This window comes from Struthio camelus, chromosome 1 (assembly GCF_040807025.1).
Source record: "Struthio camelus isolate bStrCam1 chromosome 1, bStrCam1.hap1, whole genome shotgun sequence".
In the NCBI taxonomy this organism is placed as follows: Eukaryota; Metazoa; Chordata; class Aves; order Struthioniformes; family Struthionidae; genus Struthio; species Struthio camelus.
Genome location: NC_090942.1, coordinates 165,448,950 through 165,473,371, shown reverse-complemented (window position 1 = coordinate 165,473,371; position 24,422 = coordinate 165,448,950). Strand labels below are relative to the sequence as shown.

The 24,422-nt window shown below is 39.6% G+C and overlaps 1 protein-coding gene across 13 annotated transcripts in view; it reads left to right on the top strand.

The window, feature by feature from the left end:
• MBNL2 (muscleblind like splicing regulator 2) overlaps positions 1-24,422 on the top strand; it is a 118,013-nt gene that overhangs the window by 84,543 nt on the left and 9,048 nt on the right. For 3 of the 13 annotated variants that reach the window (XM_068928726.1, XM_068928718.1, XM_068928723.1), the window contains 5 exons: positions 1,053-1,253; positions 2,452-2,715; positions 8,313-8,366; positions 9,015-9,168; positions 13,938-14,032. In XM_068928726.1, coding sequence (XP_068784827.1) covers positions 1,053-1,253; positions 2,452-2,715; positions 8,313-8,366; positions 9,015-9,168; positions 13,938-14,032 — 768 coding nt within the window. Of the gene's footprint in view, positions 1-1,052; positions 1,254-2,451; positions 2,716-8,312; positions 8,367-9,014; positions 9,169-12,527; positions 12,564-13,937; positions 14,033-24,422 lie in introns of all 13 variants that reach the window. The other 10 variants (XM_068928686.1, XM_068928699.1, XM_009667387.2 and 7 more) reach the window with 7 other exon arrangements.

Below are 24,422 nucleotides of genomic sequence, written 5' to 3'. Positions count from 1 at the left end.
GTGGGAACTTAATTTGTGACAAAGCTAATCTGAAATTTGTCCTATTTTTCTGCAGTTTTTCCTCATTTATAATTATAGCCTCACTCTCCGGAGTAAACATCAGTTCTGCAGAACTGAAAAGCTTTCCGGTTCTGACCATGGTCTGACCATGGTGATGTTCTGTCTCCATCCCCAGTGGAATGGGTGGTAACAGATCCTCTATTCTACCTTAGTAGAGCTGGGTTTTAGCATCACACAAATGCTCTTTCTTCTGGTCATGACTTCTCTGACTTGCTTTAGGAAGTCATGAAACAGATTTTTAGACTCCTGTCATTCCTTCTAGTCAAATTCTTTGTAAGATTTGTAAGATGAACTCTCTAGCTAAACCTGAATAATCCTTTTCTAAATATTGAGTCCAGCTGAGATTATAATATTTATTCTGCTTGCCACTAATGGCAGCTGAACACACAAACATTTGCGCAGGTGAGGTTTTTAGACGTGTGAGCCATAGTAACATATAATTGCATGAGGTGGCAAAATACAGTATGCAAACAGATGGAAGTGACATGCTGAAGAGGTCATTATGAATACGGTTATTAGAAATATAATATAGTTAATATATTAACTATAATATAACATAGCTTTGGTATAGTTAATAATGCTTCACCTGTGAAATCTGATAGTTTGAAAAACAGCATGTTTTCCTAAGGAAACAGGTATTGAGAAAAAGCAATAAAGTCCATGTTATTTCTACTTTCAGATGTGTAAATAAGCCTGCAATATAAGCTGGACCTCCATAGAGGTTCAGGTTAGAACTATAACTTCCTTTGCCCTGGCAGCCTCTTTTCCAGTAACAGAGCTGCAAAGTGCAGCTCTTAGTATGCAGCCGGAATGTGTTACATGATTAGAAGAAGAGAATATGCTGTGTGTTTTGCCAGCTGTTTGAAATTTTTGAGTAAGAAGATGAATTGGTGCCAGAAATAACATGCAAAAGACAGCTAATAAGCTCTCGATTAAGTTTCTTCTAAAGGTAAGAGCATTTTTTTCATCTTGCTCTGTGTTTCATTTTGCAGCCCACGTTTCCAGTGGGTCCCACAATAGGAACGAACACGGCTATTAGCTTTGCTCCTTACCTAACACCAGTAACACCAGGAGTTGGCTTAGTCCCGACCGAGATCCTACCCACGCCGCCTGTCATTGTTCCTGGAAGTCCACCGGTTTCAGTCCCTGGTTCAAATGCTACCCAGAAGCTCCTCAGGACTGATAAACTGGAGGTACTGTAGACACCACTGTGACTAGAAATACAATTCTCTGCTAGGCTGTATGAAAGATCCTTGAGAAAAACTCTATTAATTTTACCAGCTATGCTTAAATTTAGTTGCTACAAATACAGACATCATGAATAGGCAGGATTTCTACTCTTGCAGCCAGTGGTAATTAAACCATGCTTTTTGTGTTGTTATTTTTAAGGTAGCACCTTTGCTCAAATTTAATACACAGAAAGCAACACAAAGTTGCTTTGTTTGAAAAGTTTGCCTCTTCATTGTGAAACTCTCCATGGCATAGCTTTTAAACCGCAAGTATACAGGCCTTTAAAGGTATGCTTTGATGAAATATCTAACAGTCACATTTTTATTCCAGTATTAATTCTATCCTGATCTTTATAGATTGGTATTAGGGGAATTTTATAGCCTTTCAGCCCTGAGCTGCAAATACCGATGCTGAATGTTAAAAACCCCGGAACAGACTGAACAGGCAAACCCTCAGTTACACCCAGAGCCTCACTGGAGGTGATGGATCTCTGTATGACTGAGCTTGGCAGAGTCTGTCATCCAAATACATGAGAAGGCCAAATGACACTTGCAGAAATGAATGTCCTTTCCCAAAAGCCTGAGCTCTAATGTGTAGAGCACATTTCTTTTTACAAAAATCTCTGTGTTTACTCTGTCCTTTTTTTATTTTTTAAGGAAGCTCTCTATTTTGTTTGTAGACTGTATTAAAATGCTGTGAATCTGATTCATACCTCCCCCTGGTATCAGCAAGATGAACCTCTTCTCTGCCAGTGGAGTTGCATGAATATAAAGTACAGTCAGAAAGGGACTGAATGTTTTGTGATCCCCAGCTAGTTTTGCAGGGGCAGTTACTTCAGTGAGTATCCTTCCTGGGTGTTTTCTAAACAGGAACAAAAAAAAAAAAATAGACATTTGGGAAATTTTCTGTTCCATATCAAGTCCATTTAGCAGTTATACCATAAAGCTGCTTGTGGAGCCAAATGTGTAAGGGTAAAATGGATACATTTTCCTCTCCCTTCTCCCAAAAGAAGATAAAGGGTTAATTAAGTTGAATTTACTGAAAAACTTGAATTAGCTGGGGAAGGGGGAAAGTCTGTCTTTTAGGGGTGTGGGCTGTCCCTCCCCTTTAACGTTACGCTGTTGGGTCCTTCCGCTGCAATGAATGCTGTTTTGCACATAGGTGTGCAGGGAGTTCCAGAGAGGAAACTGTGCGCGTGGAGAGACTGATTGCCGCTTTGCACATCCTGCAGACAGCACAATGATTGACACAAACGACAACACCGTAACCGTGTGTATGGATTACATAAAAGGTCGTTGCATGAGGGAGAAATGCAAGTATTTTCACCCTCCTGCACATTTGCAGGCCAAAATCAAAGCGGCGCAACACCAAGCCAACCAGGCTGCGGTGGCAGCCCAGGCAGCTGCGGCAGCTGCGACTGTGATGGTAAGTGCTAGAATATATGGCTGCCTTTTTTGACAAAAGCTCTTTGATGGCTATTTTGCTTCAATTTTATGCTGTTTGCTTGTACTTTCTTTTCTCTTTTGCCTTTTTTTTGGTAAAAGATAAGAATTTATAAAATTACTATTGCTTTTTGGGAGGAAACAGTCTTTTTCCCTTTTATTCCCTTATTTTAATGCTGTGTTTCTATCCAAGACAGTGAAGCAAATGACGCTCTATACCACTTATGTTCTCTGCCTTGATTATATGTTAAATTTGCCCCTATTTTTTGAACAGAAATAAAACTGATAAGACGCAATGCCCCCTGGAAAATAGGTGCATATATGCTGTTTCAGCTCTTTGGTGTGGATATAAATGTGGAAATTGGGAAGAAAAGGAAGAAATGCAGAGAGAGAGGTTTTTTTGCCTCAGAGACGGGCCACGGGAAAAAAACCCCTATAATTCTGATTCAGCTTGCCTCACTTTAGATGCCAGACTTCTAGATATCTGAGCCTAACCTAGCCACCCTTGTCTGCCTTTAGTTAGCAGAGAAAAACAAGCACATTCAGAGAGCTGTTCATCTGATCTATCATTGTGCCTGTCTGAGGATGAGAAAGGACATACACATCTCTATCCATTGACTAGAAAGTGTTGACTAGCTCTTTCTGAACTCTGGTTAGGACAGATGAGTCTCATGCCTACCTAGACTCTTTACTTAACTCTCCCACTGTCATGGGCAAGTTACTTTAATCTGTGTTACAGTTTTGCTATTAGAAAAATGGGGTTAAAAAGCAGTAAACTACAATGTGAATATTCAAGAAAAAACATATTCAGTACAGTCAGATGAAGAGAGATTGACGGTGTTTTTATTTTCGGAAGTTTTAAGCACTTGCTGAAAACTGTTTAGAGCAGTCATTCCATCCATTCACCAGTGTTAGATATCTAGTATGTTTGCTACAAGCAAAGTTGGTAAGTTTAAATGCATAGGATGGTACTGATAAAGTTAAATAAATAAAGCATGCAGGATTTGACTTGGGAGACAGAATTGCTGCCAGCGAATCAAAGAATCGTTGTCCTCATTGCTGGCACTGGACGAATAGTTAAGCAGATGTGGTTTGTGGACTTGTGGGCAGTGCATACAATAGTTACAGACAATACAGTTATTCTCTGGGTAAGAAGCCTAGCAGAAACACAATACAGTACAGTATATAACTACCCCAAGCTATTGTATTTAGCAAATTAGCAAAGACCAGACATTTCGAGGGACAAAGGATAAGTTATGCAAGAAAGTAAACCTCCAAACAGAAGAAAATTTCTTCAATTGTAATCCTTTTTATAGTATCTCCAATCTCTATTTAGAATGAGATGATTTTTTGTTAAACTTCCCTGTGCTTGCAGAAATTGAATACCATCTGGAAATTAAAGCAAAGGAGATTTTTCTAATTCTAATTAGCTTCAATTTTACAATTTTTGTTGCCCCTTTAGAGAACAGAATATTTCTTAGGCAATATACTAAAGAAGAGGGGAGAGAGTTGAGATTTTTTTTTTGCACTTCGGTAATCCTGTGATTTTAAATAAGCCATAACTGGAGTTGTATTAGCCTCAAATGAGGAAGATGAACCATCTCTGGGAACACAGAATTGAAATGTTAGCATTCTAATGTGGTCAAGAATGACCAGACTACGCAGTTGGATCTTGACAGCAAAACTAAGGGAGAAGTAAGACTCCTTATCTGTAGGGCTTGTTTGCAGGTTGCTCCCAAGTTGAAACTGTGTCCAAGAACAACTGTACCTTGCCACTCTGCAATTGCAGAGGCAGGTACATTGAGAGACTAAAATGTGTAAGACCTAGATAATCGAGGGCTTTATGAAATATTCCTGTCAGGATATACAATTCTTTTTATGCTTTGCTATGTGTAGATGTTCATCTCTCTCGATAGCCCTATGTATATTTATAGTGAAATGTATTAACGTACATCTCCATCAGCATCAAAGTTGTATGCTGGCCACGTCTGCACAGACTCGGGGTCAGACTTAGGCTGCCTTCACATCACAGCCTTGCAGGGGAGGGCACAGGGACTGTCTGCCTTACTGGCTGTTTGTCATGTGATGCCACTGAAAGAGCAGATGGAAGTCACAAGCTAGGCGTAGGGTGCCAGGGCCCGTTCACAAAGCAAGGGAGCGCACTGTGGATTGTTGGCAAAAACGCAGGAGGTTTTCCTTCCTGTGTGAGCAAGCTGGGTTGTTCTGGTCCAGAGGGTGCTCTTGTGGGTGAGTGTTGTGGATAGGGAATCCTTAAGAGCAGAGGACCTTTGAAGGTCAATGAATGCTGTAGTCCGGGACCTTGCACAAAACACCCTGCCTGTAGTTCTGTAATTTAAGCTTAGGAGTTTTTACTCGCATGCCTTAGCTGACCTCATCATTTGAAGTAAGAAGCAAGGGGAATGACAGTGTGAAAGAGGCTATAAACCATGTCCATGTACAGTTTAGATATGAAGCAAGGGGAATGACAATCTATGAAAGAGGCTATAGACCATGTACAGCTTAAATGTGAAGGGCATTAGAAGATGATGTCATCCAACGTTGTACTTAAGGAGCTGCAAGTGCTCATACAGGAGAGAGCATGAAAAGTCCATGAGGAATATACAGCCTGAATTAAAATGATAATTCACAGACTAGTTCACAGGAGAATCGAGGTGGGAAGGGACCTCTGGAGATTGTCTAATCCAACCCCCCTGATCAAAACAGGATCAGTTAGAGCAGGTTGTCCAGGATTGTGTCCACTTGGGTTTTGAATGCGATCAAGGATGGAGACTCTACAACCTCTCTGGGCAACAATCTGTTACAGTGTTTTATCACCCTCACAGGTGATAAAGTCTTTTCTGATGTTTAAATGGAATCTCTTGTATTCCAATTTGTGCCCATTGCCTCTTGTCCTGTCAGTGGATACCACTGAGAAGAGTCTGTCTCTGTCTTCTTCATCAGGTATTTGCATACATTGGTAAGATGCCTCTGAGCCCGCTTTCCTCCAGGCTAAACAACCCGAGCTCCCTCAGCCTCTCCTCACGTGTTGGATGCCCCAGTCCCTTAATGGTCTCCCTGGCCCTTTGCTGGACTCACTTCAGTAGGTCCATGTCTCTCTTTTACTGGAGAGCCCAGAACTGAACCGAGCACTCCAGATGTGGCCTCACCAGGGCTAAGCAGAGGAGAAGAATTACCTCCCTCAGCCCTCTGGTAATGCTCTTGCTAATGCAGCCCAGGAGACTGTTGGCCCTCTTTGTCGCAGTGTTATATTGCTGGCTCATGTTCAACTTCTTGTCCACGAGGATCCTCACATCTTTTTCTGCAAAGCTGCTTTCCAGCTGATTGGCACTCAGTTTGTACTGGTGCGTGGGGTTATTCCTCCGCAGGTGCAGGACTTTGCATTTCCCTTTGTTGAACTTCATGAGGTTCTTCTCTGCCCGTTTCTCCAGCCTGCTGAGGACCCTCTGAATGTTGGCACAACCCTCTGGTGTATCAGCCACTCGTCCCAGTTTTGTACCATCTGCAAACTTGCTGAGGGTGCATTCAGTCCTATGATTCCTATGATCCAGGTAATTAATGAAGAGGTTAAACAGTGTTGTACCCAGGGGTACACCAGTAGTGACTGGCCTCCAGCTGGACTTTGCAGTGCTGTACATCATCAGCTTCTCTGTGAAGATTTCATGGGAGACAGTGTTGGAAGGCTTATTAACGTTGAGGTAAACAATATTCAGTGCTCTCCCCTCATCTGCCCAGATAGTCATCTCATCATAGAAGGTATCATCAGAATGATTAAGCATGATTTCCCCTTTGTAAATCCATGTTGACTACTCCCAGTCACCTCCTTGTCTGGAAATGGTATCCAGGATTAGTTACTCCATACTCCTTCCCAGGGGTCAAGGTGAGGCTAGCTGGCCTGTAGTTCCCCAGATTCTCCTTGCCCTTCTCGAAGACAGGGCTGACATTTGCTCTCTTCCAGTCCTCAGGAACCTCTCCTCATCACCATGACCTTTCAAAGATAGTCTAGTCCAACCACCTGCCATGCTCAAAACAGAGTCAGCTAGAGCAGGTTGTCCAGGACCGTGTCCACTTGGGTTTTGAATGTGACCAAGGATGGAGACTCTACAACTTTACATGAGATGTTTCTTGTTATATCTCCGTGTTGGACTCAGACACATCCTTAGGAACCGCAGAAGAGCAGATCCTGTGGATCAGGGTATATAATCCAGAAATATGCTGAAAGAGAGACAGTGAGAGTGGTGGGGATCCTCCTGGAATGCAGGTGCAGCAGAGCAGGAGCATGGAATAGGCAAAGCAAGGCTCATGCTGGAAAATTTCCCGCTGACGTTAGGTAATCTTGTGACCATCAGCTGTTTGAAGGCATTTTGTGCCTTGTTCTCCCTTTTTCACTTTTGTTCCCTGTTTCCACATTTTGATGTCAAGACATACATAGTCCCACATATCATAAAAAAAGCTAAATGTCAGTCTGTTTAAAAAAAAAAAAAGTAAAAATTCTGATTTATAAGTAAACCTTTCTTTCCTTTCTAAACATTTTAAAGCATTCTTTACGTTAAAACTTGAAAGTAGTACTTAATATATTGAGAAGATTTTTTTGCAGAAAGCTGTCATAGCAGCCATAAGTTTTATCTTATTATGGAAATATACATAAATGTTGTTTTACTATGCCTAGATATTTTCTTTAAACATTTTTAATGATGCTGGACTAGTATCAGAAGTCATACTTAAATGTTCACTTAAGCACTAGGAGCAATATTTTCTGTTAGTGTATGCTCCTGAAGCTAGGTATTAAAGGTTGTAATGAAATTTAGAAAATAAGTTTTAAATTCTGAAGGGCTTTTTTTCCTCTCAATGTAATGTGGTAAGTTACAAGGAAAAAAATCTACGAAAATGTTCCCCCACACTGAAAAAATAAAGAATTAATGATAAGTTAGTGTAACTCAACATATTAATCTGCTTTGTCCTGGAAAAGGAGAACCTCTTTCATTTTGAACCCCAAATCTATTCAGTAATGCACTATTATCAACTAAGACCCTTGTCTTGCAAACACATGTATTAGTAGCCTTTGTAACCTATTACAACGTGCACTAGTGCTTTTGATTTTAAAATTTGACCTTCAAAACTTATTTTATGCTTTTTAATTTGACTTAACTAACTTATCAGAAATTCCTATAGGAGTATCCTTAAAACTTGCTGCATCTCTGTGAAGTGTTGATAAAATGCTTAATAGTGTCTGCAAGCTGCTATTTTACTCAACTTTCCTGAATTTCAAACATCTATATTTTACTCTCTTATATGCTTTTAACTAAGGTATAGTAGATGCATTTTTGCTTCAGTACTAATTCAAAGTGTAATATTCATTTCTTTAGAAGACATTTTTGTTGTTGTGCATGCCTAGTGTTTTGTATGTTGTATATTGCATTCAGAATATTTTTTTCCTTCTCACCTATCCACAATGCAATGCCGTTCCCATGATGCACCTCTGCTTGCTGTTTACCTGTATGTTAATTCGCTTGAATCCCATTGGCCCACTGCCATCATGTGCTCGCTGCCTGTTATTAAAAGACTCAGTCGACTGCCAAAGCAATGAAGCGACCTCTCGAAGCAACTGTAGACCTGGTACTTTGACCTTTCACCTTTTGCTTTGCATGTAGCTTTTTTCGGAGAAGCAACTAATGAAACTCGTATTGCTTTCGTTTAAACATCAACCGGAAATGATTTCACCTCTCGTTAATTTACGGAAAAAAAAAAAAAAACCCTCCGTACTGTAGTTCTCCATCTCATTTCCATACGTAATGAACGCAGACGATTTAGTTTGGTTCCTAACATGGTTTCATTTTTAAATATCTTGTCATAAAAAAGTTGAACTGAGATAAAACTGCTTCTGTAATTGAAAATGCTTAACATAATCCATTAATCTATATAATAATAGGAAACAGTATTTAAATTAAAAAGATACTTGGCAATGAAACACAAGTGGTTTTTTCTCCCTGTAATACTCAAAAACCTCTTTAAAGGAAATGCCATTTTTGTTGCTTTAAAGGCCTTTCTTTTCAGTAGTTGTGCTGCTACAGTTTTAGGTTAATAGTACCATGCTTTTGCTATCAATAACAATATTTCACTCATTTTACATTGCTATGCTTTGAGTTAATATGCATGGCAAGGCATCCTTAGCTGCTTTAAAAATATTAAGTTTTTGTATTTGTATGTATGTTAAAGACAGTGTCTTAAAAATGACGCCATTTTAACTAGCTTTCTTATTTACAGGCCTTTCCTCCTGGTGTTCTTCACCCTCTACCAAAGAGACAAGCACTTGAAAAAAGCAATGGTGCCAGTGCCGTTTTCAATCCCAGTGTCTTGCACTATCAACAGGCTCTTGCCAATGCTCAGTTGCAGCAACACGCAGCGTTTATCCCAACAGGTATGCTGCATTCACATTGAACCAATTTTATATTATTGGGTAGCCTCTATGTAAGACAGTTTCTACTGTGCTTGAGAACATGTTTTATTATGTTCCCTGTTCTTTCTGAGATGAAGTCTGCACATGCGTTTACAAGCTATTTTAATCCTTCTGCAGCGTATGAGAATTCAAGCAGTAATTTCAACATGCCATTAGATTGCTTTTCATATTCACAGTCTAGTTAATCATTGTCCATACTTTGCCCTTTCTTCCCACATTAAATTGGTTGTATTTTGACTTTATCTGCCAGAGCTTTCCTAGGAAATGAGAAGGCAAAATATTGCTTACAAAATGCTGCAAAAGGCCTTACGCTTCCAAGATGCAATGTGAAGTGTGCAGTTGCTCCCCATCCTCGGGATGCAGCTTTATGCTCCCTCCATTGCTGTTTTGCAGCCATGGGATTACCCTTGCTGCACATCAGCCGAGGGAGAACTGGAGCCCTAGAAGTAACCTCGTAGCCAATGCCTGCATGGAAGCACTGTGAAAAGAAATTGCTCCCTGCATCTGCCTTTAAGGGTTTTCAGGCATCAGATTGGTTTTCGTGGTTTTCATTTTGGAATGAAACCAGTACTTTTCCTAGCGTTTATGGCTAATAGTTGGAGTTATAATTCTTCGTGTAGGTGATCTAAAGACAAGAGAGTGTAATTTGTATTTCATTGCTCAAACCTCTGTAAAGATAGACCGTTCAAAGATCCACTGTGGCTTGCGCTGCATAACAGCTGGTGCCAGGGCTTCTATTTAACATAAAGAAAGGAGGTGCTAGATATTTGCGTAAACAATAGCAGTATAATTTTTTAAATTATGTCAGTCACCCCCACTCTGAACTTTCTAAAGGTAAATAGCCTGTGTAATGAATTACGTGTAATGTAATTAAAAAATTACGTATTTTAGTTTCAGATTGTTATCAACTGTGAACTTCCAGAATCATTTAAAGCTATGTGTTTTCAATGCATTTGTTGACGTTTCAACATTTTATTTTAGTATATAGAAATAATGCCAGTTAAACAAGGGATGAAGTGCAACATGCAATGATTTCCCAATATATCAACATTCCATATGTTTTTAAAGATAAAAGCAAACACAGATGGCATTAATTTCATGGAATTTTGCTGTAAGACCTAAGTAATAACCTTGGAACCTTCCCCTGTATTTGTTACAACAAATTATAGAACGCAGTATTTTTAGCACATGGGTGCACCAGAATATTTGTAGCAGAAAATGTGCTGACACTTATGGGAGCGTTTGAGAAAAATTCATGAGCCTGCCTATTTAGAAATGAATGGAAGACTGCCCTGTGCTTACAAACATACAGACATTTCCACAAATTCATCTTATATTGTCACCCGAAGAATCGGCAGTAAGATATGCATTATTCCTTCCCTTAGGCGCTCCCTTTCAGGGTTTATTACTATTGTAGGCAATTACCATAGAATGTAGACTAACTATGGAAAGTACAGTAGTCTATGAACTTTTTTCAGTGAAATAGCATTTAGATGTTTTCCAGACTTCTGGAGTGCTCATGCTTCCCTGAGTAGCTCATTCTTTGTGCTGTTTATTATCCTTTCCTCTTTCCAACTTATGGTCATAATTACAGTTTTCGCTTATAAATTTCTGATGGTAGAAAAGGTGGTTTATTGGAGCCAAATCTTAAGGGCCAGATTGCTGGCACGTGCCAAAACAAGTGCACAAAAAGGAAGAAATAGAGGGATAACATAGCAGATGAAGCCCAGACCCACAGTGGAAGACCTTTTTAACAACGTTGAGTCTCCTGCTCTTTGTGAGCACCATCAGCACCTTTAAAGGACGTTAGAGAGAGGAGTGGGGTACGGGAGGAGGTTAGGAAGGGGGAACCCACTCTATAAGAATGGGTATAATGAGCTTTTCATTAAAGATGGTGCACCTGCAATTCCCGTATTTCTTGAGAAATCCAAAAGAAGATGCATCTCTTTGGAATTGCTGGGTGCAAGGACTGTCGTGTCACCCAATTCTGAGGAGCAATGCATGACATTGTCTATTGGATTTCAAATGATTATGTAATATTTTCTGAACTGCTGTAATTTTAAAATATGCTCCTTGTGTGTGTGTGTTTAAAAAGTTTATTTTTAAGACAAATTTTGCTGCTGGAATACATATAAAACTGAATTGTTTTATATAACTTCTCTGCTTTCCTAACCACTTGCTCCCCTAATAAAAAAGTGTGGGGCTTGATTTAGCATGGCTTACTTCCAAATTTTTGCACTTTATTTCTTTTACGTCCGTATGATTGCTTTATCACCTCTCCTTATTGTTTGGTGAATGATCTGAAAAGCAACAAGTCTTTTCCCTCCTTCCAGTGCTGTTTGTCGGAGTTTTTATAACCACTAGACTAGGAACTTTGTATATTCTCTGGGATTATTCTTTGGTAAGGTCATTCATAGTTACTCTGCTCCTGTGATGGTTGGATTAAAGGCTGCTGTAATAATCCAGCAGGAATACAGAAAACGTGTTTGACTTTGTAACAAACATGGGTGTATGTGGTACTAGTCTCTTTTCCTGTCCACCCTTCACTGGCTTGCTCTATGCACTATACTGAAAATACACTGTTCTTTTTCTCATTTGGCCTTTCAGAAAGGTTGAAGGCACCGAAACTAAACTGCATGGCAGGTAAATAGTCTTTCCTGAGCATTGCTGGAGGCCCAAGGGACGTTACAGAGTTCTGACCATGCTTTACGGTTTTTATTTTCTGACCACGCTTTTCAATTTGTATTTTTATAGCTTTGACAATTGTCACAGCAGCATTTTTATTGGATTGGTCAGAAACACATCTCCACTTAACCTTTGTGTGTTGTTGAGAATGTGCCCATTAATATTAAACATAAATTTGACAAAACCTGCAGAATAATGATGGATAATTCCATTTTGCCTTCCTTCTCCATTGCAGATCAGAATTGATGAACACTAGTCTGTGCAACATTAAACTGTTTGAATTTTGTAAGGTGTTCTGAAAGTCCCCAAAATAAGGTGATATTTACTGGAAGAAGTTTTTGTAAACATCAACCTATTGCTGCAAACATATTAAATGAAAAGGTTTATGAAGTATCTTGTATGTACGCAGAAAAATGCAAAAAGTCATATAGTATAATCAAGTGGAACTTTAATATGAACATAATCACATTTTGGGGGTTAAAACAAAGCAAAACTATGAATGACCTTAGGGTTTGGTTTAACTAACTAACTTATCTGTGGTTATGCTTGAATCTCACTTTGAATGTTAACTCTAAACAGCTAACCTGTTTCTTCCCTTTATTCACTTTTTTCACCTATCATTGCATGACATGCAGGGTCAGTTTTGTGCATGACACCCGCTACCAGTATTGGTAGGTTCCAAATTTCTTTATTTTATACTGTGTATAATGTATATTCACTTGTTTCAAAAATCTTAGCCCAGACTTAGACAATGACTAGAATTAAAGGTTCACTTGTCCTTCTGGTTGACGTTGTATAGTGTTTAGATTTGTAGATAAAAACCGCAGCTTAGATGTGATATCACCTGCTATAACAACTACACTGCAAAAGCATAATATCATGAATTCCAGTCTGCTTTTCAGTTTTCAAAGTTTTATTTCTCTTTATATTTTATATTGTCTAGTACTATAAAATCATAAAATATTGGAAAAGCCAGCAAATTTCATCAGTGTTTTAAAGTTTCATAGTGGTGTGCCTATTTCTCCTTTTTGCTGTGTGTTAGAAAGTTTTATCAGCGTTTCCCAGAAATACATACTTCGATCCACAGATGTTCTGTAGAGACCCGCGATCTGAATCTCACTCCTCCTTTAAACATATTTGCAACTCGGAACAAACACTTTTGGCAGTGCAAATTGAAGTCCAACGCAACAGACTCTAACTCAGAAAAGTAATCTTTGTTCCGTTCTGTAGCCCTATCCCAATGAGTTTTCATTGGACTACTCAGATCAGCAGTTCAAGTATCAGGCCTTTAAAAGTCAAATTAATACCCTGTCATGAAAATGCTGATTAAAATTCATTCTTAAGATGGACAAAAGCAGAAACTTTCACAGACTCAGCCTTGCTTTATTAGATCAAACGACTTAGTGTTTAGATCAGGAAGACGATCGTTGTCCTCCTCCCGATTTTTGCCTCAAACCAGATGATAATTTAACTCTGATAAAGGCTTAACAGTTATGGGGTGCTGGAAGACAAAATGCAAAAATTGGATTGTAAAGGAAGACAGCAAATATCTGGTTTACTTCGTAATGAAGGTAAATGAATATAATTCTTTTTTAATTGTGTTTAAAAATTAATAAACAGTTGTCATTTTCCTTCCCTGGGCAAAACATTTTATTTGTAGAATTCTATGCTGGAGTAGTTGCAATACAAGTACTGAAAAAAAAGCTCTCCAGGTAGCAATTTGCAGGTAACCGGCTATTTCGGTAGAGCCCTAATTTGCACAACCAGCCCAAGGCAAGTCCCCGCGTTTTCAATGATCTTTGCTCTTTTTCTGGGAATCGCTGATTGTGTTGACAAACTTCCTTTAATTGTACTTGTAATAAGCTATTTTCCCTTTTTTATTTCTCTGCCACGCTTTTCTCGCTTTGCACTGTGATTGCATGCCATCTGCTGGTTTAACCCATGATGGCTTGCCGCTCTGATATTCACCATGCCAAAAATACCACTTCTCTTACCATAATGCTACACCCTCCTGTTCATTGCTTCCATGGTTCCCCTCCTGAAAGTACCCATGATGCACAGCGCTACGGCCGCCACTGTCTCTGCAGCAACAACTCCTGCAACAAGTGTTCCCTTCGCCGCAACAGCCACAGCCAATCAGGTTTGCTCCTTTTAAAGCTTTTCTTTCACGGACCCCGAACTCTAAATGAGTGCTGAGATTTTTTTATCTTTATTTTTTACCCCCCCCACCCCTCCCCCCTCAAAAAAAAAAAAAATTCTCCCGGAGAATTTTTTTTCATGTTTACCCATCAATTTTTTTTTTTTTAAAAAAAGTCGTTTATAGCAAGTGTTTGTGGGACAGGTTGCACTTATTTAGAGTTAACATTTATTGCAAATAATGGTATAGCTATGTTTTGTGTTGCGATGTTTGTACCTAATTATCGTGTAATTAACCCAACTGGAGTTCGAATCACTGTAGTATCAGACTACTTATAATAGTCTTTTATTAAATCCTGTGTTCAAAAGGAAGACCGTGACAGATTTCAAATGTTCAGGTGTGTTAATGTAATCTTCTCCATACAGCGTTGTGGCAGTGAGTAATTTGTAAGCACGGAAGCTGTCTAAAATAACAAGCGGGGACAAGGCAGCTGAAAAAGAAAATGTGCAAAACAAAATTGAATGTTTTCTGCCAGTGCTAGTTCACAGCAATCTAGTTATTTATGACTCTGTCTGCTTTATGTTTGAAGGAGTATCTTCAACCTGGAAATTTGATTTCCCTAAGGAAGGACGTGGTTACAAAGAATCCCTAAAATTATCGGCAGAGACAGAGCAGGAAAGAAAATACTTTCTCTGTTTTTTGTGTGGTTCGTTATGCTAGTGGTAGTTCTCATTTTGTTAGGGTTTCCCCCTCCTCCTGTAGGATTCATACGGGAGGTGTCTGTTGTAGCTCTTAGTGTGCAACTTTGGCTTTTCCATTCAGGCTGCAGAGATGCTCCCCTCGAAGCTCAAGACTTCTGCTAGGAGAAGGGCTATCATGTCCATTTGTGTTGTGGTCGCTCTGGCTTTTTTCTGGCTGCATGATCATGCTCAGGCACTTCTGTGGCAGCTGGGATGTGCTCTTCTCCCCCGGGGTTTTAAAGGTCAAACTGAAGAGGAAGCATGTGGATTTGCTCCCCGAAAGAAAGTAAAGGGTTGTGTTGTGATCGTGTTGCCTTGTGGCGGGCCCGGACAGACCGAGAAGCTGCTCTGAACCTAGCAGAAATGCACACCCCTTCACTGATTCCTCTCCCACCCACCAATAAATTGTGAGGGAATTAGTGAGAATGTATTGCTTGGTAATGTTATACCAGAAGATTTCTTTTTTAACTGTCAAAACTATTTTAAATATCCCATTAACGAATAGTAGTTTCCATAACAGTTAATGTGTAATAATCTAGGGAAAATATACTACCTCTGAAATACACCTTACTTTCTTAAAGAAACACAAACCAGTCCATTTTCTCTTCTCTTTTTTTTTTTTTTGAAGGGCTTGTTTGCCAACAGAGCGGTGTTAGTGCTTTTAGCTTTCTGATCAGAACAGGGCTCTTTTGTGCATTCCTTTCTGAAAGCTAACTCATTTTAGTGAAGAAAACGCTTGGGACAAGAAGAGAAGTTTAACAGGCAGATGATGCCTTTAGCTATCCTCTTCTGTTTCTCAGGGTATGGTGATGCAGTGAGCTAACACTCTGGGTGGGAAGGTTGAAGGGCCTGTGGGTGTGCCGGATTGCAGGTTCTTGGTAGTTAACACAGAAGAACAGTCTGTGCAACAGAAAATGGCATGAGAGTATTCAGTGTAGCTTTGTGGTCCTAAAATGGTGGCACAGGGACTTGAAAAGGACAAGGGAATAGGAGCAAGCAGGGCTGTTTTGAGAGTGGATCACCTGGCAGACCCTCTCCCCAGTGCACTGCCTCTCTGCCCTCAACACTCCTGGGCCCCAGAGAGAAGTTTTGCATGAGTAGCAAAGGTGCTAACTGTGGCTGAAGTAAAGCAAATACTTGTATACCTACAAAAGGGCTGGCAAGCGGTCTTTTTTGTTGTTGTTTCCCCAGGGGCTACTTTCGTATGAGTAACTTTTGCTGGTGGGAGACACAGAGGTGTGCTGTAATGCCTTTTTTCAATTAGCAGGGTAGCAAGCAGAACCCTTCTGCTCTTGGTGCAGATTTTGTTGGCAGTGGAGGATTAGAGCAGTTTAAGAGCATTTACAGGAGTTACGAAAGTGTGTGTGTGTCTGTATGTATTTAGTTGTGTGTGTGTGTGTGTGTGTGTGTGTGTGTGTGTGTGTGTGTGTGTAATCCACTGCTGAAATTAGAGGATGATTTAACACCGGGATGGGTTTCTTCTTGTGTAATTTCAGCCAGGTAGAAGTTTGACATCCGTTTCCTCTGCTTTTCTAGAAGTCTGTGGTCGGGCGAGATGAATTGCCCTCCAGAGGTTCTGTCTCTTTCTGTTGACTCTGGAAGGAGCTTGGATGAGTAATTTAGATAAAACACCTAAGTTCTGCACCACTGCGGTTAGTGGAGATGAGTCCCACCCCAGCAGTTATTTCTTGTTGGTTTCTGTAGTGTGTGCCATTGCTGTCTTTTTTCTTGTCATTCTGATCCTTATTTTAGTCACTGTAAACCTTTAGAAGCTACTGTTAAGAAACTATATATCTCAAAGTAGTAGCACCTACTTCTTTGTAAGAGGTGAAGCTCCAGCTCTGCTGTTTCTTTACAGCCTCCTAACAATTGGAGACCAGTCTACGTTGGGAAGGGCCCAGCACTAACCTTCAGTATTTCTCTGGCCCCAGAAACACAGAAGAAGCAGGGAATTAACTTGAGTTCACCTGTTACGACTTAGTTCAGGGGTCCTTTGCTGTTGTCCTTTGTTATGCATTTAGACTGTCTTGTACACTTCAGAAAAGGATTTGTTTATTCCTATCTGGATAAAATTTCCTTTCCTGATCTGTGCAGCATTGAGGCCTCTTTACTTATTTGTGGGATACAGTCTCCCCTTTACAGTGTCTCCATTGCAGTTTTCTTATCATCCTGCAGTCTTCAGGCCATCCTGTTTCTGCATCTGCAGCTTCTCTTCGCCGTGCCAGGCATGAAAGGAAAGTCATAGCAGTGCTTAATCATTAGGCTCAGTAACAATTGGCTTAATATTCTGGCCTTCTCCTGGGGAAAGATTGCTGAATTTCCGGGATGGGGTCTGATGTTCCAGGTGTGCTAGAAGCACCGTTGGGAGAAGACACTAACATCCCAAAAGCCATGGAGTATCAGCTGACGGCTAAAAAACATAACAACTCTGTTGGGCCCAGAAAACTATTTAGTATGTGCTGACAGTTTGCATTCTGAGAAAGATGAGCTATGTCTCATGTCTTCTCTATATCTTCTCTTTCTGAAAATAGCATCAGTAAGAAGGCACAAAATGTACCTTGCACTTTACCCATTCACAATCAATCTCAGCCAGCTCTGTGTGCTTGATGTTCAATATGAGCATGGAATGAGACAAATGAGAAAACTTACAGGATTAAAGGCTATATCATAACAATACATGCAGGGGAATGCAGTTAAGAATACATGGAAAACTGGAAATCTGTTGCTTTTCCTAACTTTTAGAAGTTTGGTTTAAAACCAAAATGATTTTATTTTATTGTACTTTTGAGGGGAAGAGAATTGTTTTGGCTTGGTACAGTGGAAACAGGATTGAGTGAAAGCTATTCTACTTCTAGCAAACTCTATTTTACAAATTCTAATTAAAAAGAAATTAAGTTCATATAAGAGATGGTGGTGTTGCCACTCACTGTGTTTAGACATCTTGCAAGGGAGTGTCCCTACTTTAGCTGCCAGACTTGGATGCGAAGCAGATGAAGGGAAGACTTCTGCCCCTTTTGGGATCTCCAGTGGAAGGCAGATTGGCTTCTAGAGCTACGTGAGGAGTCAAGGAGCGTGATCTGTGAGAGGTTCAAGGAGCCCTTTGTAATTCACTTCTCTCCCTTTTCCTTCCTTCCGCAGTCGCAACTGCTCCAACCATTCCTACCAGAGTGAGAATGGAAGCCACAGCTGCTTAAGCTTGCGTAGATCCTTAACTAGCTTATGTTCAGGTGTTGTTTTGGGACGTTGACAACATTTTCTTGCAGATTGGAACCAAAAGAGTTCCAAAAAAGTATATAATGGTTATGAGGAGACTCCTTAGGGAATATCAATGGAGGGTTTGGTACTAGCTCCCTCTAGTGCATGTGTGTGGACAAAAACATGTAAATAATACACTTCAGAGATCTTTAACAAAACATTTAATTGTTGCTCATATAGATGGTGGACTGGCAGTACTCAAGCAAGCAAAGCTATTGTTACTCTCTCAGCTTTGCTCACAGATAGCTGTAAGATTTTAGGGAATGATATGTCCTAATATTATTTGGCAGAGCTGCTATTCTCAGTTCTGGGACTGTGTTATCCGGTGTCGAATAAAGCCAATGTGCCCATTTACTTACTGCTTTTTTTTTTTCCAATATCTAAGTAGAAACCCTTACTATTGCTACATTTACAAATACTGCATATTGGTGAGTCCTATAAGGATTACGGGGATGGGATTCAGTTTGAAATTAAGTCATCTAAATGTAGGTGTCTGAGTATAGTTGTCTACATGGGAGCTAGAAGTTTAGGTGTCCATTGTGGACTGTGGAGATTATCAGCACAGTCAAATGAAGTTTGGAGAACAATTTGGCTCACTCTGTGGTAGGCACATAAGGCTTGATTCAGTTGCCTAAACACACGTCTACTGACGTTTCAGGTTGTCCTAAGACAGCCTTGAATGTCTAGGTTATCCGAAACATTTTGGCGGGCTTGGCAGATACATTAGAGGACCTACAGACAAATCTGCATGTTTCTGAATTGGCAGCTGGATGACAAGACAGGAGACCTTAGCCAAAATGGTACTAAATGTCTGGTGAGCAAATAAACTGAGCCTGTAGTAGACAGTCACATGAAATGATCTCCAGGCTCCGTTTACGTATTGACTAGCTTGTATCATGCCATTTATTGCAGTGGGAATTTAGACACCAGCATTTGTGTGTCTTAATCTTCAGTTTCAAGCTCAGTGCGTGCATCTTCAGTTCTTGGTGGTTATAAGGCAACTAACTACGAATTCCAGATTATTTGAAAGAAATTAGTCTTGCTTATATCACTTTGGTAAAGAACAGTACATGCTTTATATTTTCTGTAGCACCAAATATGTGCCAAATGCTAACATTATAAAAACAGCATTACGGAGAGAACCAGCTAAAGATATTATGTAGTCACTACATTATTCTACTGGTTATAAGGCCTTGAATCAAGGAAAAAAATTAAAAGACAGATGTAGTAGAAAAAGGAAATACTTACAGGCCATGTCTGAAAAGAAATGAAAATGCAACAGGCTGTCTCATGCTAAGGCTTGTGATTATGTAGCACAGCTGTTTTAAATTATGCATCAGTTTTTTGCACTAAATTAGGTGGCAATTATGCAGAGATATTAATTATGAAATCATTCAATAGTCTTCAATTTTGTTGAAATCCATAAAATACACTGAAGTGAAAATAAAAATAGTTGTATTACATTCAAGTACCACAAACAAAAAAACAATTAAAATATTTGCCCCAGAATTCAAGAAGTGTTTAACATAATGTAAAATACAAACACACGAAATGTCTGATGAGGATTTGAGAAGCTGTGGATGGCAGCTTCCTCCGGAGTGAGGGGAACAGGAAAATGCAGCAAGGAAACACCTCTCTTGGGAAGAGGGGGTGCAGCGTTGCTGTCTAAGATAGACTGCTCTCCCAGAGACAGACTCCCATGAAACTGAAAATGTCGTGTGGTACCAGCACAAGCCCGTGCAAATGAATTTCTTCTGTCTGCATAAAGCAGAAGCACTTTATGGAAGTTCTTCCCTCTTGCAAATAGACCCTTGTATCTCCAAAAGGGCTTCCTCTCCAGTCCACCCATTTATCCCCAAGAACTGTTCTGGTAGGGCAAGTGGCTGTCATCACTGTTGCTGAGGAGCGAAAAGACTTTTTGTGTGTCACATTCCCTTTGTTCTTTGTGGAAATCTGCTGAACTTGTAAACAAGGAGAAAAGTAACAAATGCTGAGTAAATGAATTGAAAACCTGGAAGGGAGTAGTAAGACAGATGCTCTTCCTGGTTTTAAAGCAACCTCTTGAGAAGGAAGGTGGGAAGGCAAAGGAAATGTTATTTGCGTCTTTGGTGCCAATATATAACAATGTTACAATTAGGAGTCTATGCTAATCTATTGTTACTGTTTTGAAAGGCTTTACACTGCAGTTTCTAAGGGAAGAGGTAAGAAAGTAAAGAAGAGGTGTCTTAAGAATTTTGGTCTTTTTTGACTAAAAATGTTGGCTAAACATTCTAGAAAATCCAAAGTAAATCCTCCTATAGGACATTCTGTTCTTAGCTACAGAAAGAGTGCTTTGAATCTGACATCAAAACATCTAGAAAAGGAGACAGCAGTACATTTTCTTTTCTCAGAAACATCATTCGAAGGGCATGTTCGCAGAGAGTGAGCCCTGGGCAGAAAAGCTTTGGGCATTGGCGGAGGGGGTCCATGCTCAGCCGTGCTGGGCCACGGAGAGGTACCAGCCAGCTTTGGGGTTTCAGATGCAGGACTGGACATCTCACCTTGGCAGCTGGCCCTGAGCCAGCTGGGCCAGGTGAAAGAGCGCTGGGTCTGGAGAACCCAGACCGAGTCTGGAGAAATGAACCTGCACAAAGTCAAATGTAGTTACGTGTTCCTAAATACTGCTGTAAACACTCCAGCTTTGTAGTTTACCTGGGCAGCACCCAGCAGCTCTGAATACCTGCTAGTATTTTGCTCTTGAAAGCCATCCAATTGACCTGACATAGTCTGCTGTGTGTGAGTCGGCGGAGGAACGAGATTTGTTCTCTAACACGTTTTTCACAAAAGGATAAGAATTTCAATTTCTTTGCTTTATGACATGTAGCAATAGCAAGTGGATTTACTGGTGTGCTGGGGTGTTTCATTTTTTCCTAAACTGTCCTTCATCATGAAGATACTGAAGAGTAATTTCTCTTGGGAAGGTATTTGAATAGCAATAGTTAGTCATGGAATGAAATGCAAACTTAAACTGTTTGCTGCCTATTTCATGCTAGACACCCAAGAATGAAAAGCACAAATTCAAGCAAGTTTTCCTCTCCGGAGGCACTGAGTTAGATGTAAGTAACTTTAACTTTCAAAATTAACAATTTGCAAAATCAAGAAGTTAGAGTTTTCAATCTTAAAGAAATCTCAAGCCGTGTCAAGAAAAGAATCTCCTTGGAACAATTGACAAAATGCATGGCAACACTTTGTTTTTATAAAGCGTAAAGGTGGCAAAGAAGCAAAACCAGAAGTTTACTCTCTAACATTTAAAGGAACTCTAATTTAAACCTAATGCAAATTAACTCATATTTGTTTTACTTTCAGTAACATTTTTTGATATCTTCAGTTCTGATAGACTGTTGTTCTGTGTATATGATGAAGACTGCTGGCAGGCTTGCATACGAAGTTTTAGATCACATGCTAAGATACACAAGAAATAAGTGTGGAAAATGCAAAATCTGCTTGCTTGGTTTTTTGGAATTTCACCCCCCCCCCCCAGTAGAGACGCGTGATCACTGACTTCTCCTGTTGGCCTGCTAGATGGCAGCATCACATAAGATGAGAATTAAGCGAAGGCAAACACAATTTCTTTTATATAACAAAAATATACATGTATTCCCCTCTCCTGTTACAGACTGTTTTAGTGTTTATAGCATTGCAATTAAAATAGTGTATTTATATTTGAGAAGATATAAGGGTCAAGTGATTTAGTAGGCATTTGGGGGAAAATGAGTGAGTTAGTTAGTTTCATTGTTCATAAAATTTTAACAACACAATGCAATGCAGAGCTCCAAAGGCATTTGTTTGGAACTGTGCTCATTGAAATAATTGCAGCTGTACATTTCTAGTTACTTCAACTACTTGCCTTTGAAATAAACTAATATCTTATTTTTATTTCAGTGTATCACCTATTACGTGAACATTTTGCCCACTAGAAATGCTGTTCTTTGGCTTTGAGCGTGCAGACAGCTGCCCACATAACCACAATGGAATTATTTCTTTATTTATTGCTGTGCCTGTCATGCCTTTCAGCTTGAGGTAGAGGTTTGTTAACTTTGACTTCATTTTTGGCACAATATTATGTGTATGTAGTATGTACACACAGTAGTATGTACATATGTCTGTAGGAGAGTATTCAGATAAGAAGAAAATTAAAGAAGCAGTAAGTAGACAGAAGTCAGGAACATTAGGTTTTCCTCAGAAAAGTTATCTGTATAGGGAATTTTAAAAATCTGAGCAAAAGTTCAGTAATGCGAAAAAGTATATCGTGTTATAAGCATGGTGGGTGATGAGTAGCCTTGATGAAGAAAATACAAATGTGGTGCCTTTCTATGTTTAAATTGAGTTCTGAATGTTGCAGGAGAACAGCTTTTGCTTTGAACGGAATCTGAATTTGGAACCCAGGTTTTGGATTTTACAGTGCAGTTGTTACTGCTGAGAAAATCACGAGCTGGGCTCTTTATGCTGTGGCAATGTTCACCTAATAGGGATGTCAAGTGTTTAGTGACGTTCTCATCTTGAATGATTTGGGCATGCATGAAATGTAAGAGGAAAATATAAAGCAGGTTTTGTAGGAAAAATGCTGGGTGAGGAAGACTAGAAAGATTCAGGCTTTGTAGAAGTAGCGCTCTTTTACAAGAGAAATACAGATATTTTTATAGGGAATGCACAACTTGTGCTTGGCCTTTCACTCCTTTGTTCTCTCAGTTCCTCTGTGTAAGCCTATTATGGCAGTTTCGAAAATTTAAGAAGAGAAAGAAAATCACCTAAAAATAGGAAGTGAAAAATACAGATGATTGCAGTAGCTCAGACCTTCTTGAAAGTAATATTGAGTGGCTATTCAAAAGAGTCACTGTATGGGTACTCCTACAATATTATAGTAGTGGTTTTCTCATTTCTATGCAGTCCATTCGTTGCCTGTGCAATTAATGAAAAAACAGATTTTGGTGGAATATATTAGAGTATATTATGATCAGTTTTAAGGACTGCATTATTTATTATTTTTGAGAAGAATAAATAAAAGCAGATTGCTTTCATTTAAAAGCAATTGATCCTTTTTCTTCAAAGTGAGTAAGTACCTATGAAGTTAAATATTATAAAGCGCTCTTTGAGGAAGTACCTATTAAAGCTCATAAGCATGCTAAGGAGTTGGCAGCACCAGCGGTTTTGGACTGTCTTTTGGGACCTTGTGAATATTAAATGAGAAGAATGGTGTTGTTGAATCCTTGAGCCCTTTGGGGTTCCCATAGTAGCCTTGATCTTTGATTTTAGATCATCATGACGAGCTAAATTCAGACGGTATCTCTGTCAACTCTATAACACCCTAATGACCAACAGCTTGTGTCTAATGGAATAAAAGTATCCTGGTAGATGTGTCCACCTCAGCATGAACTTCTGACCCTCAGCCATTTCCAGACGCATATTATCAACTCCTGGTATAGGAGTTCAAGTCTTTTACCCACACAGAGTAAATAGAAGGAGGTATAAAAGAATTAGGAACTGTAATCTTGGTTTAATGAGAAATTGATTGTTGTTATTTAGAAGAGATCACTAATGTTTTTCCTTATAAAAGGAATCAAATACACGAAAAATATCCGTCTTGAGAAGCTGATAAGGCATTTTTCTTACTCCTCCTGAAACTGTAAGAACGAAGCCTATGTTTGTCCCCTTATCTGACACTTTGAATTTTCACTGTAAAAACATTACTGTATCATATCCAAAGAAACTCAGATGAATTAGTTTGCCAGGGGTATGTGATTATGTGTTTGTCAAATCATTCCGGCTATGACAACGCGCAGTTTTGTGTGCGTTGGCTGGTAAAAATCCAATTGCATGGGATATGTAAAAATGTTAGCGGACCCAAACAAATGTGAGTAACCAAATGGGCAGGCACTTTACCTCAGCAGTACTGGGCAAGTGGACAGAAGGGTAGATGGTCCCGGAAGCAGTGTGGGACTGGAACAGACAGAACTGAGGAGGCACAGATTTAGGGAATGAAATGAAGATGGAGCAGGGCGCTGGAATTGCTATGTAAGGGAGTGAGCTGTGAGATATGGCAAACAAACAGGACCTCCATGCCTCAGGAAACACCTGAGGCCCACTGTATTAGTTACTAGATGGACAAGCAACCAAGGAGATCATCTATAGCCTAGAGATCTCACCGTATTTGTTTGAGTCAAAGGTGTCGTCACTGATGAGCAAAATAGACAAACGTTTTGGGAATGCATTGGATTAGTGGAGAAACAAGAAGATAAAATCCACAACCTGTAACACTAAGAAGAGGTCTGCAGTTAGTGAGGGAAAAAAAGGCGGCATATGTATTAAATCATAAAATACCGGAAATGAAAATAAGATTTCTAGCCATCAGGAGAATGAGC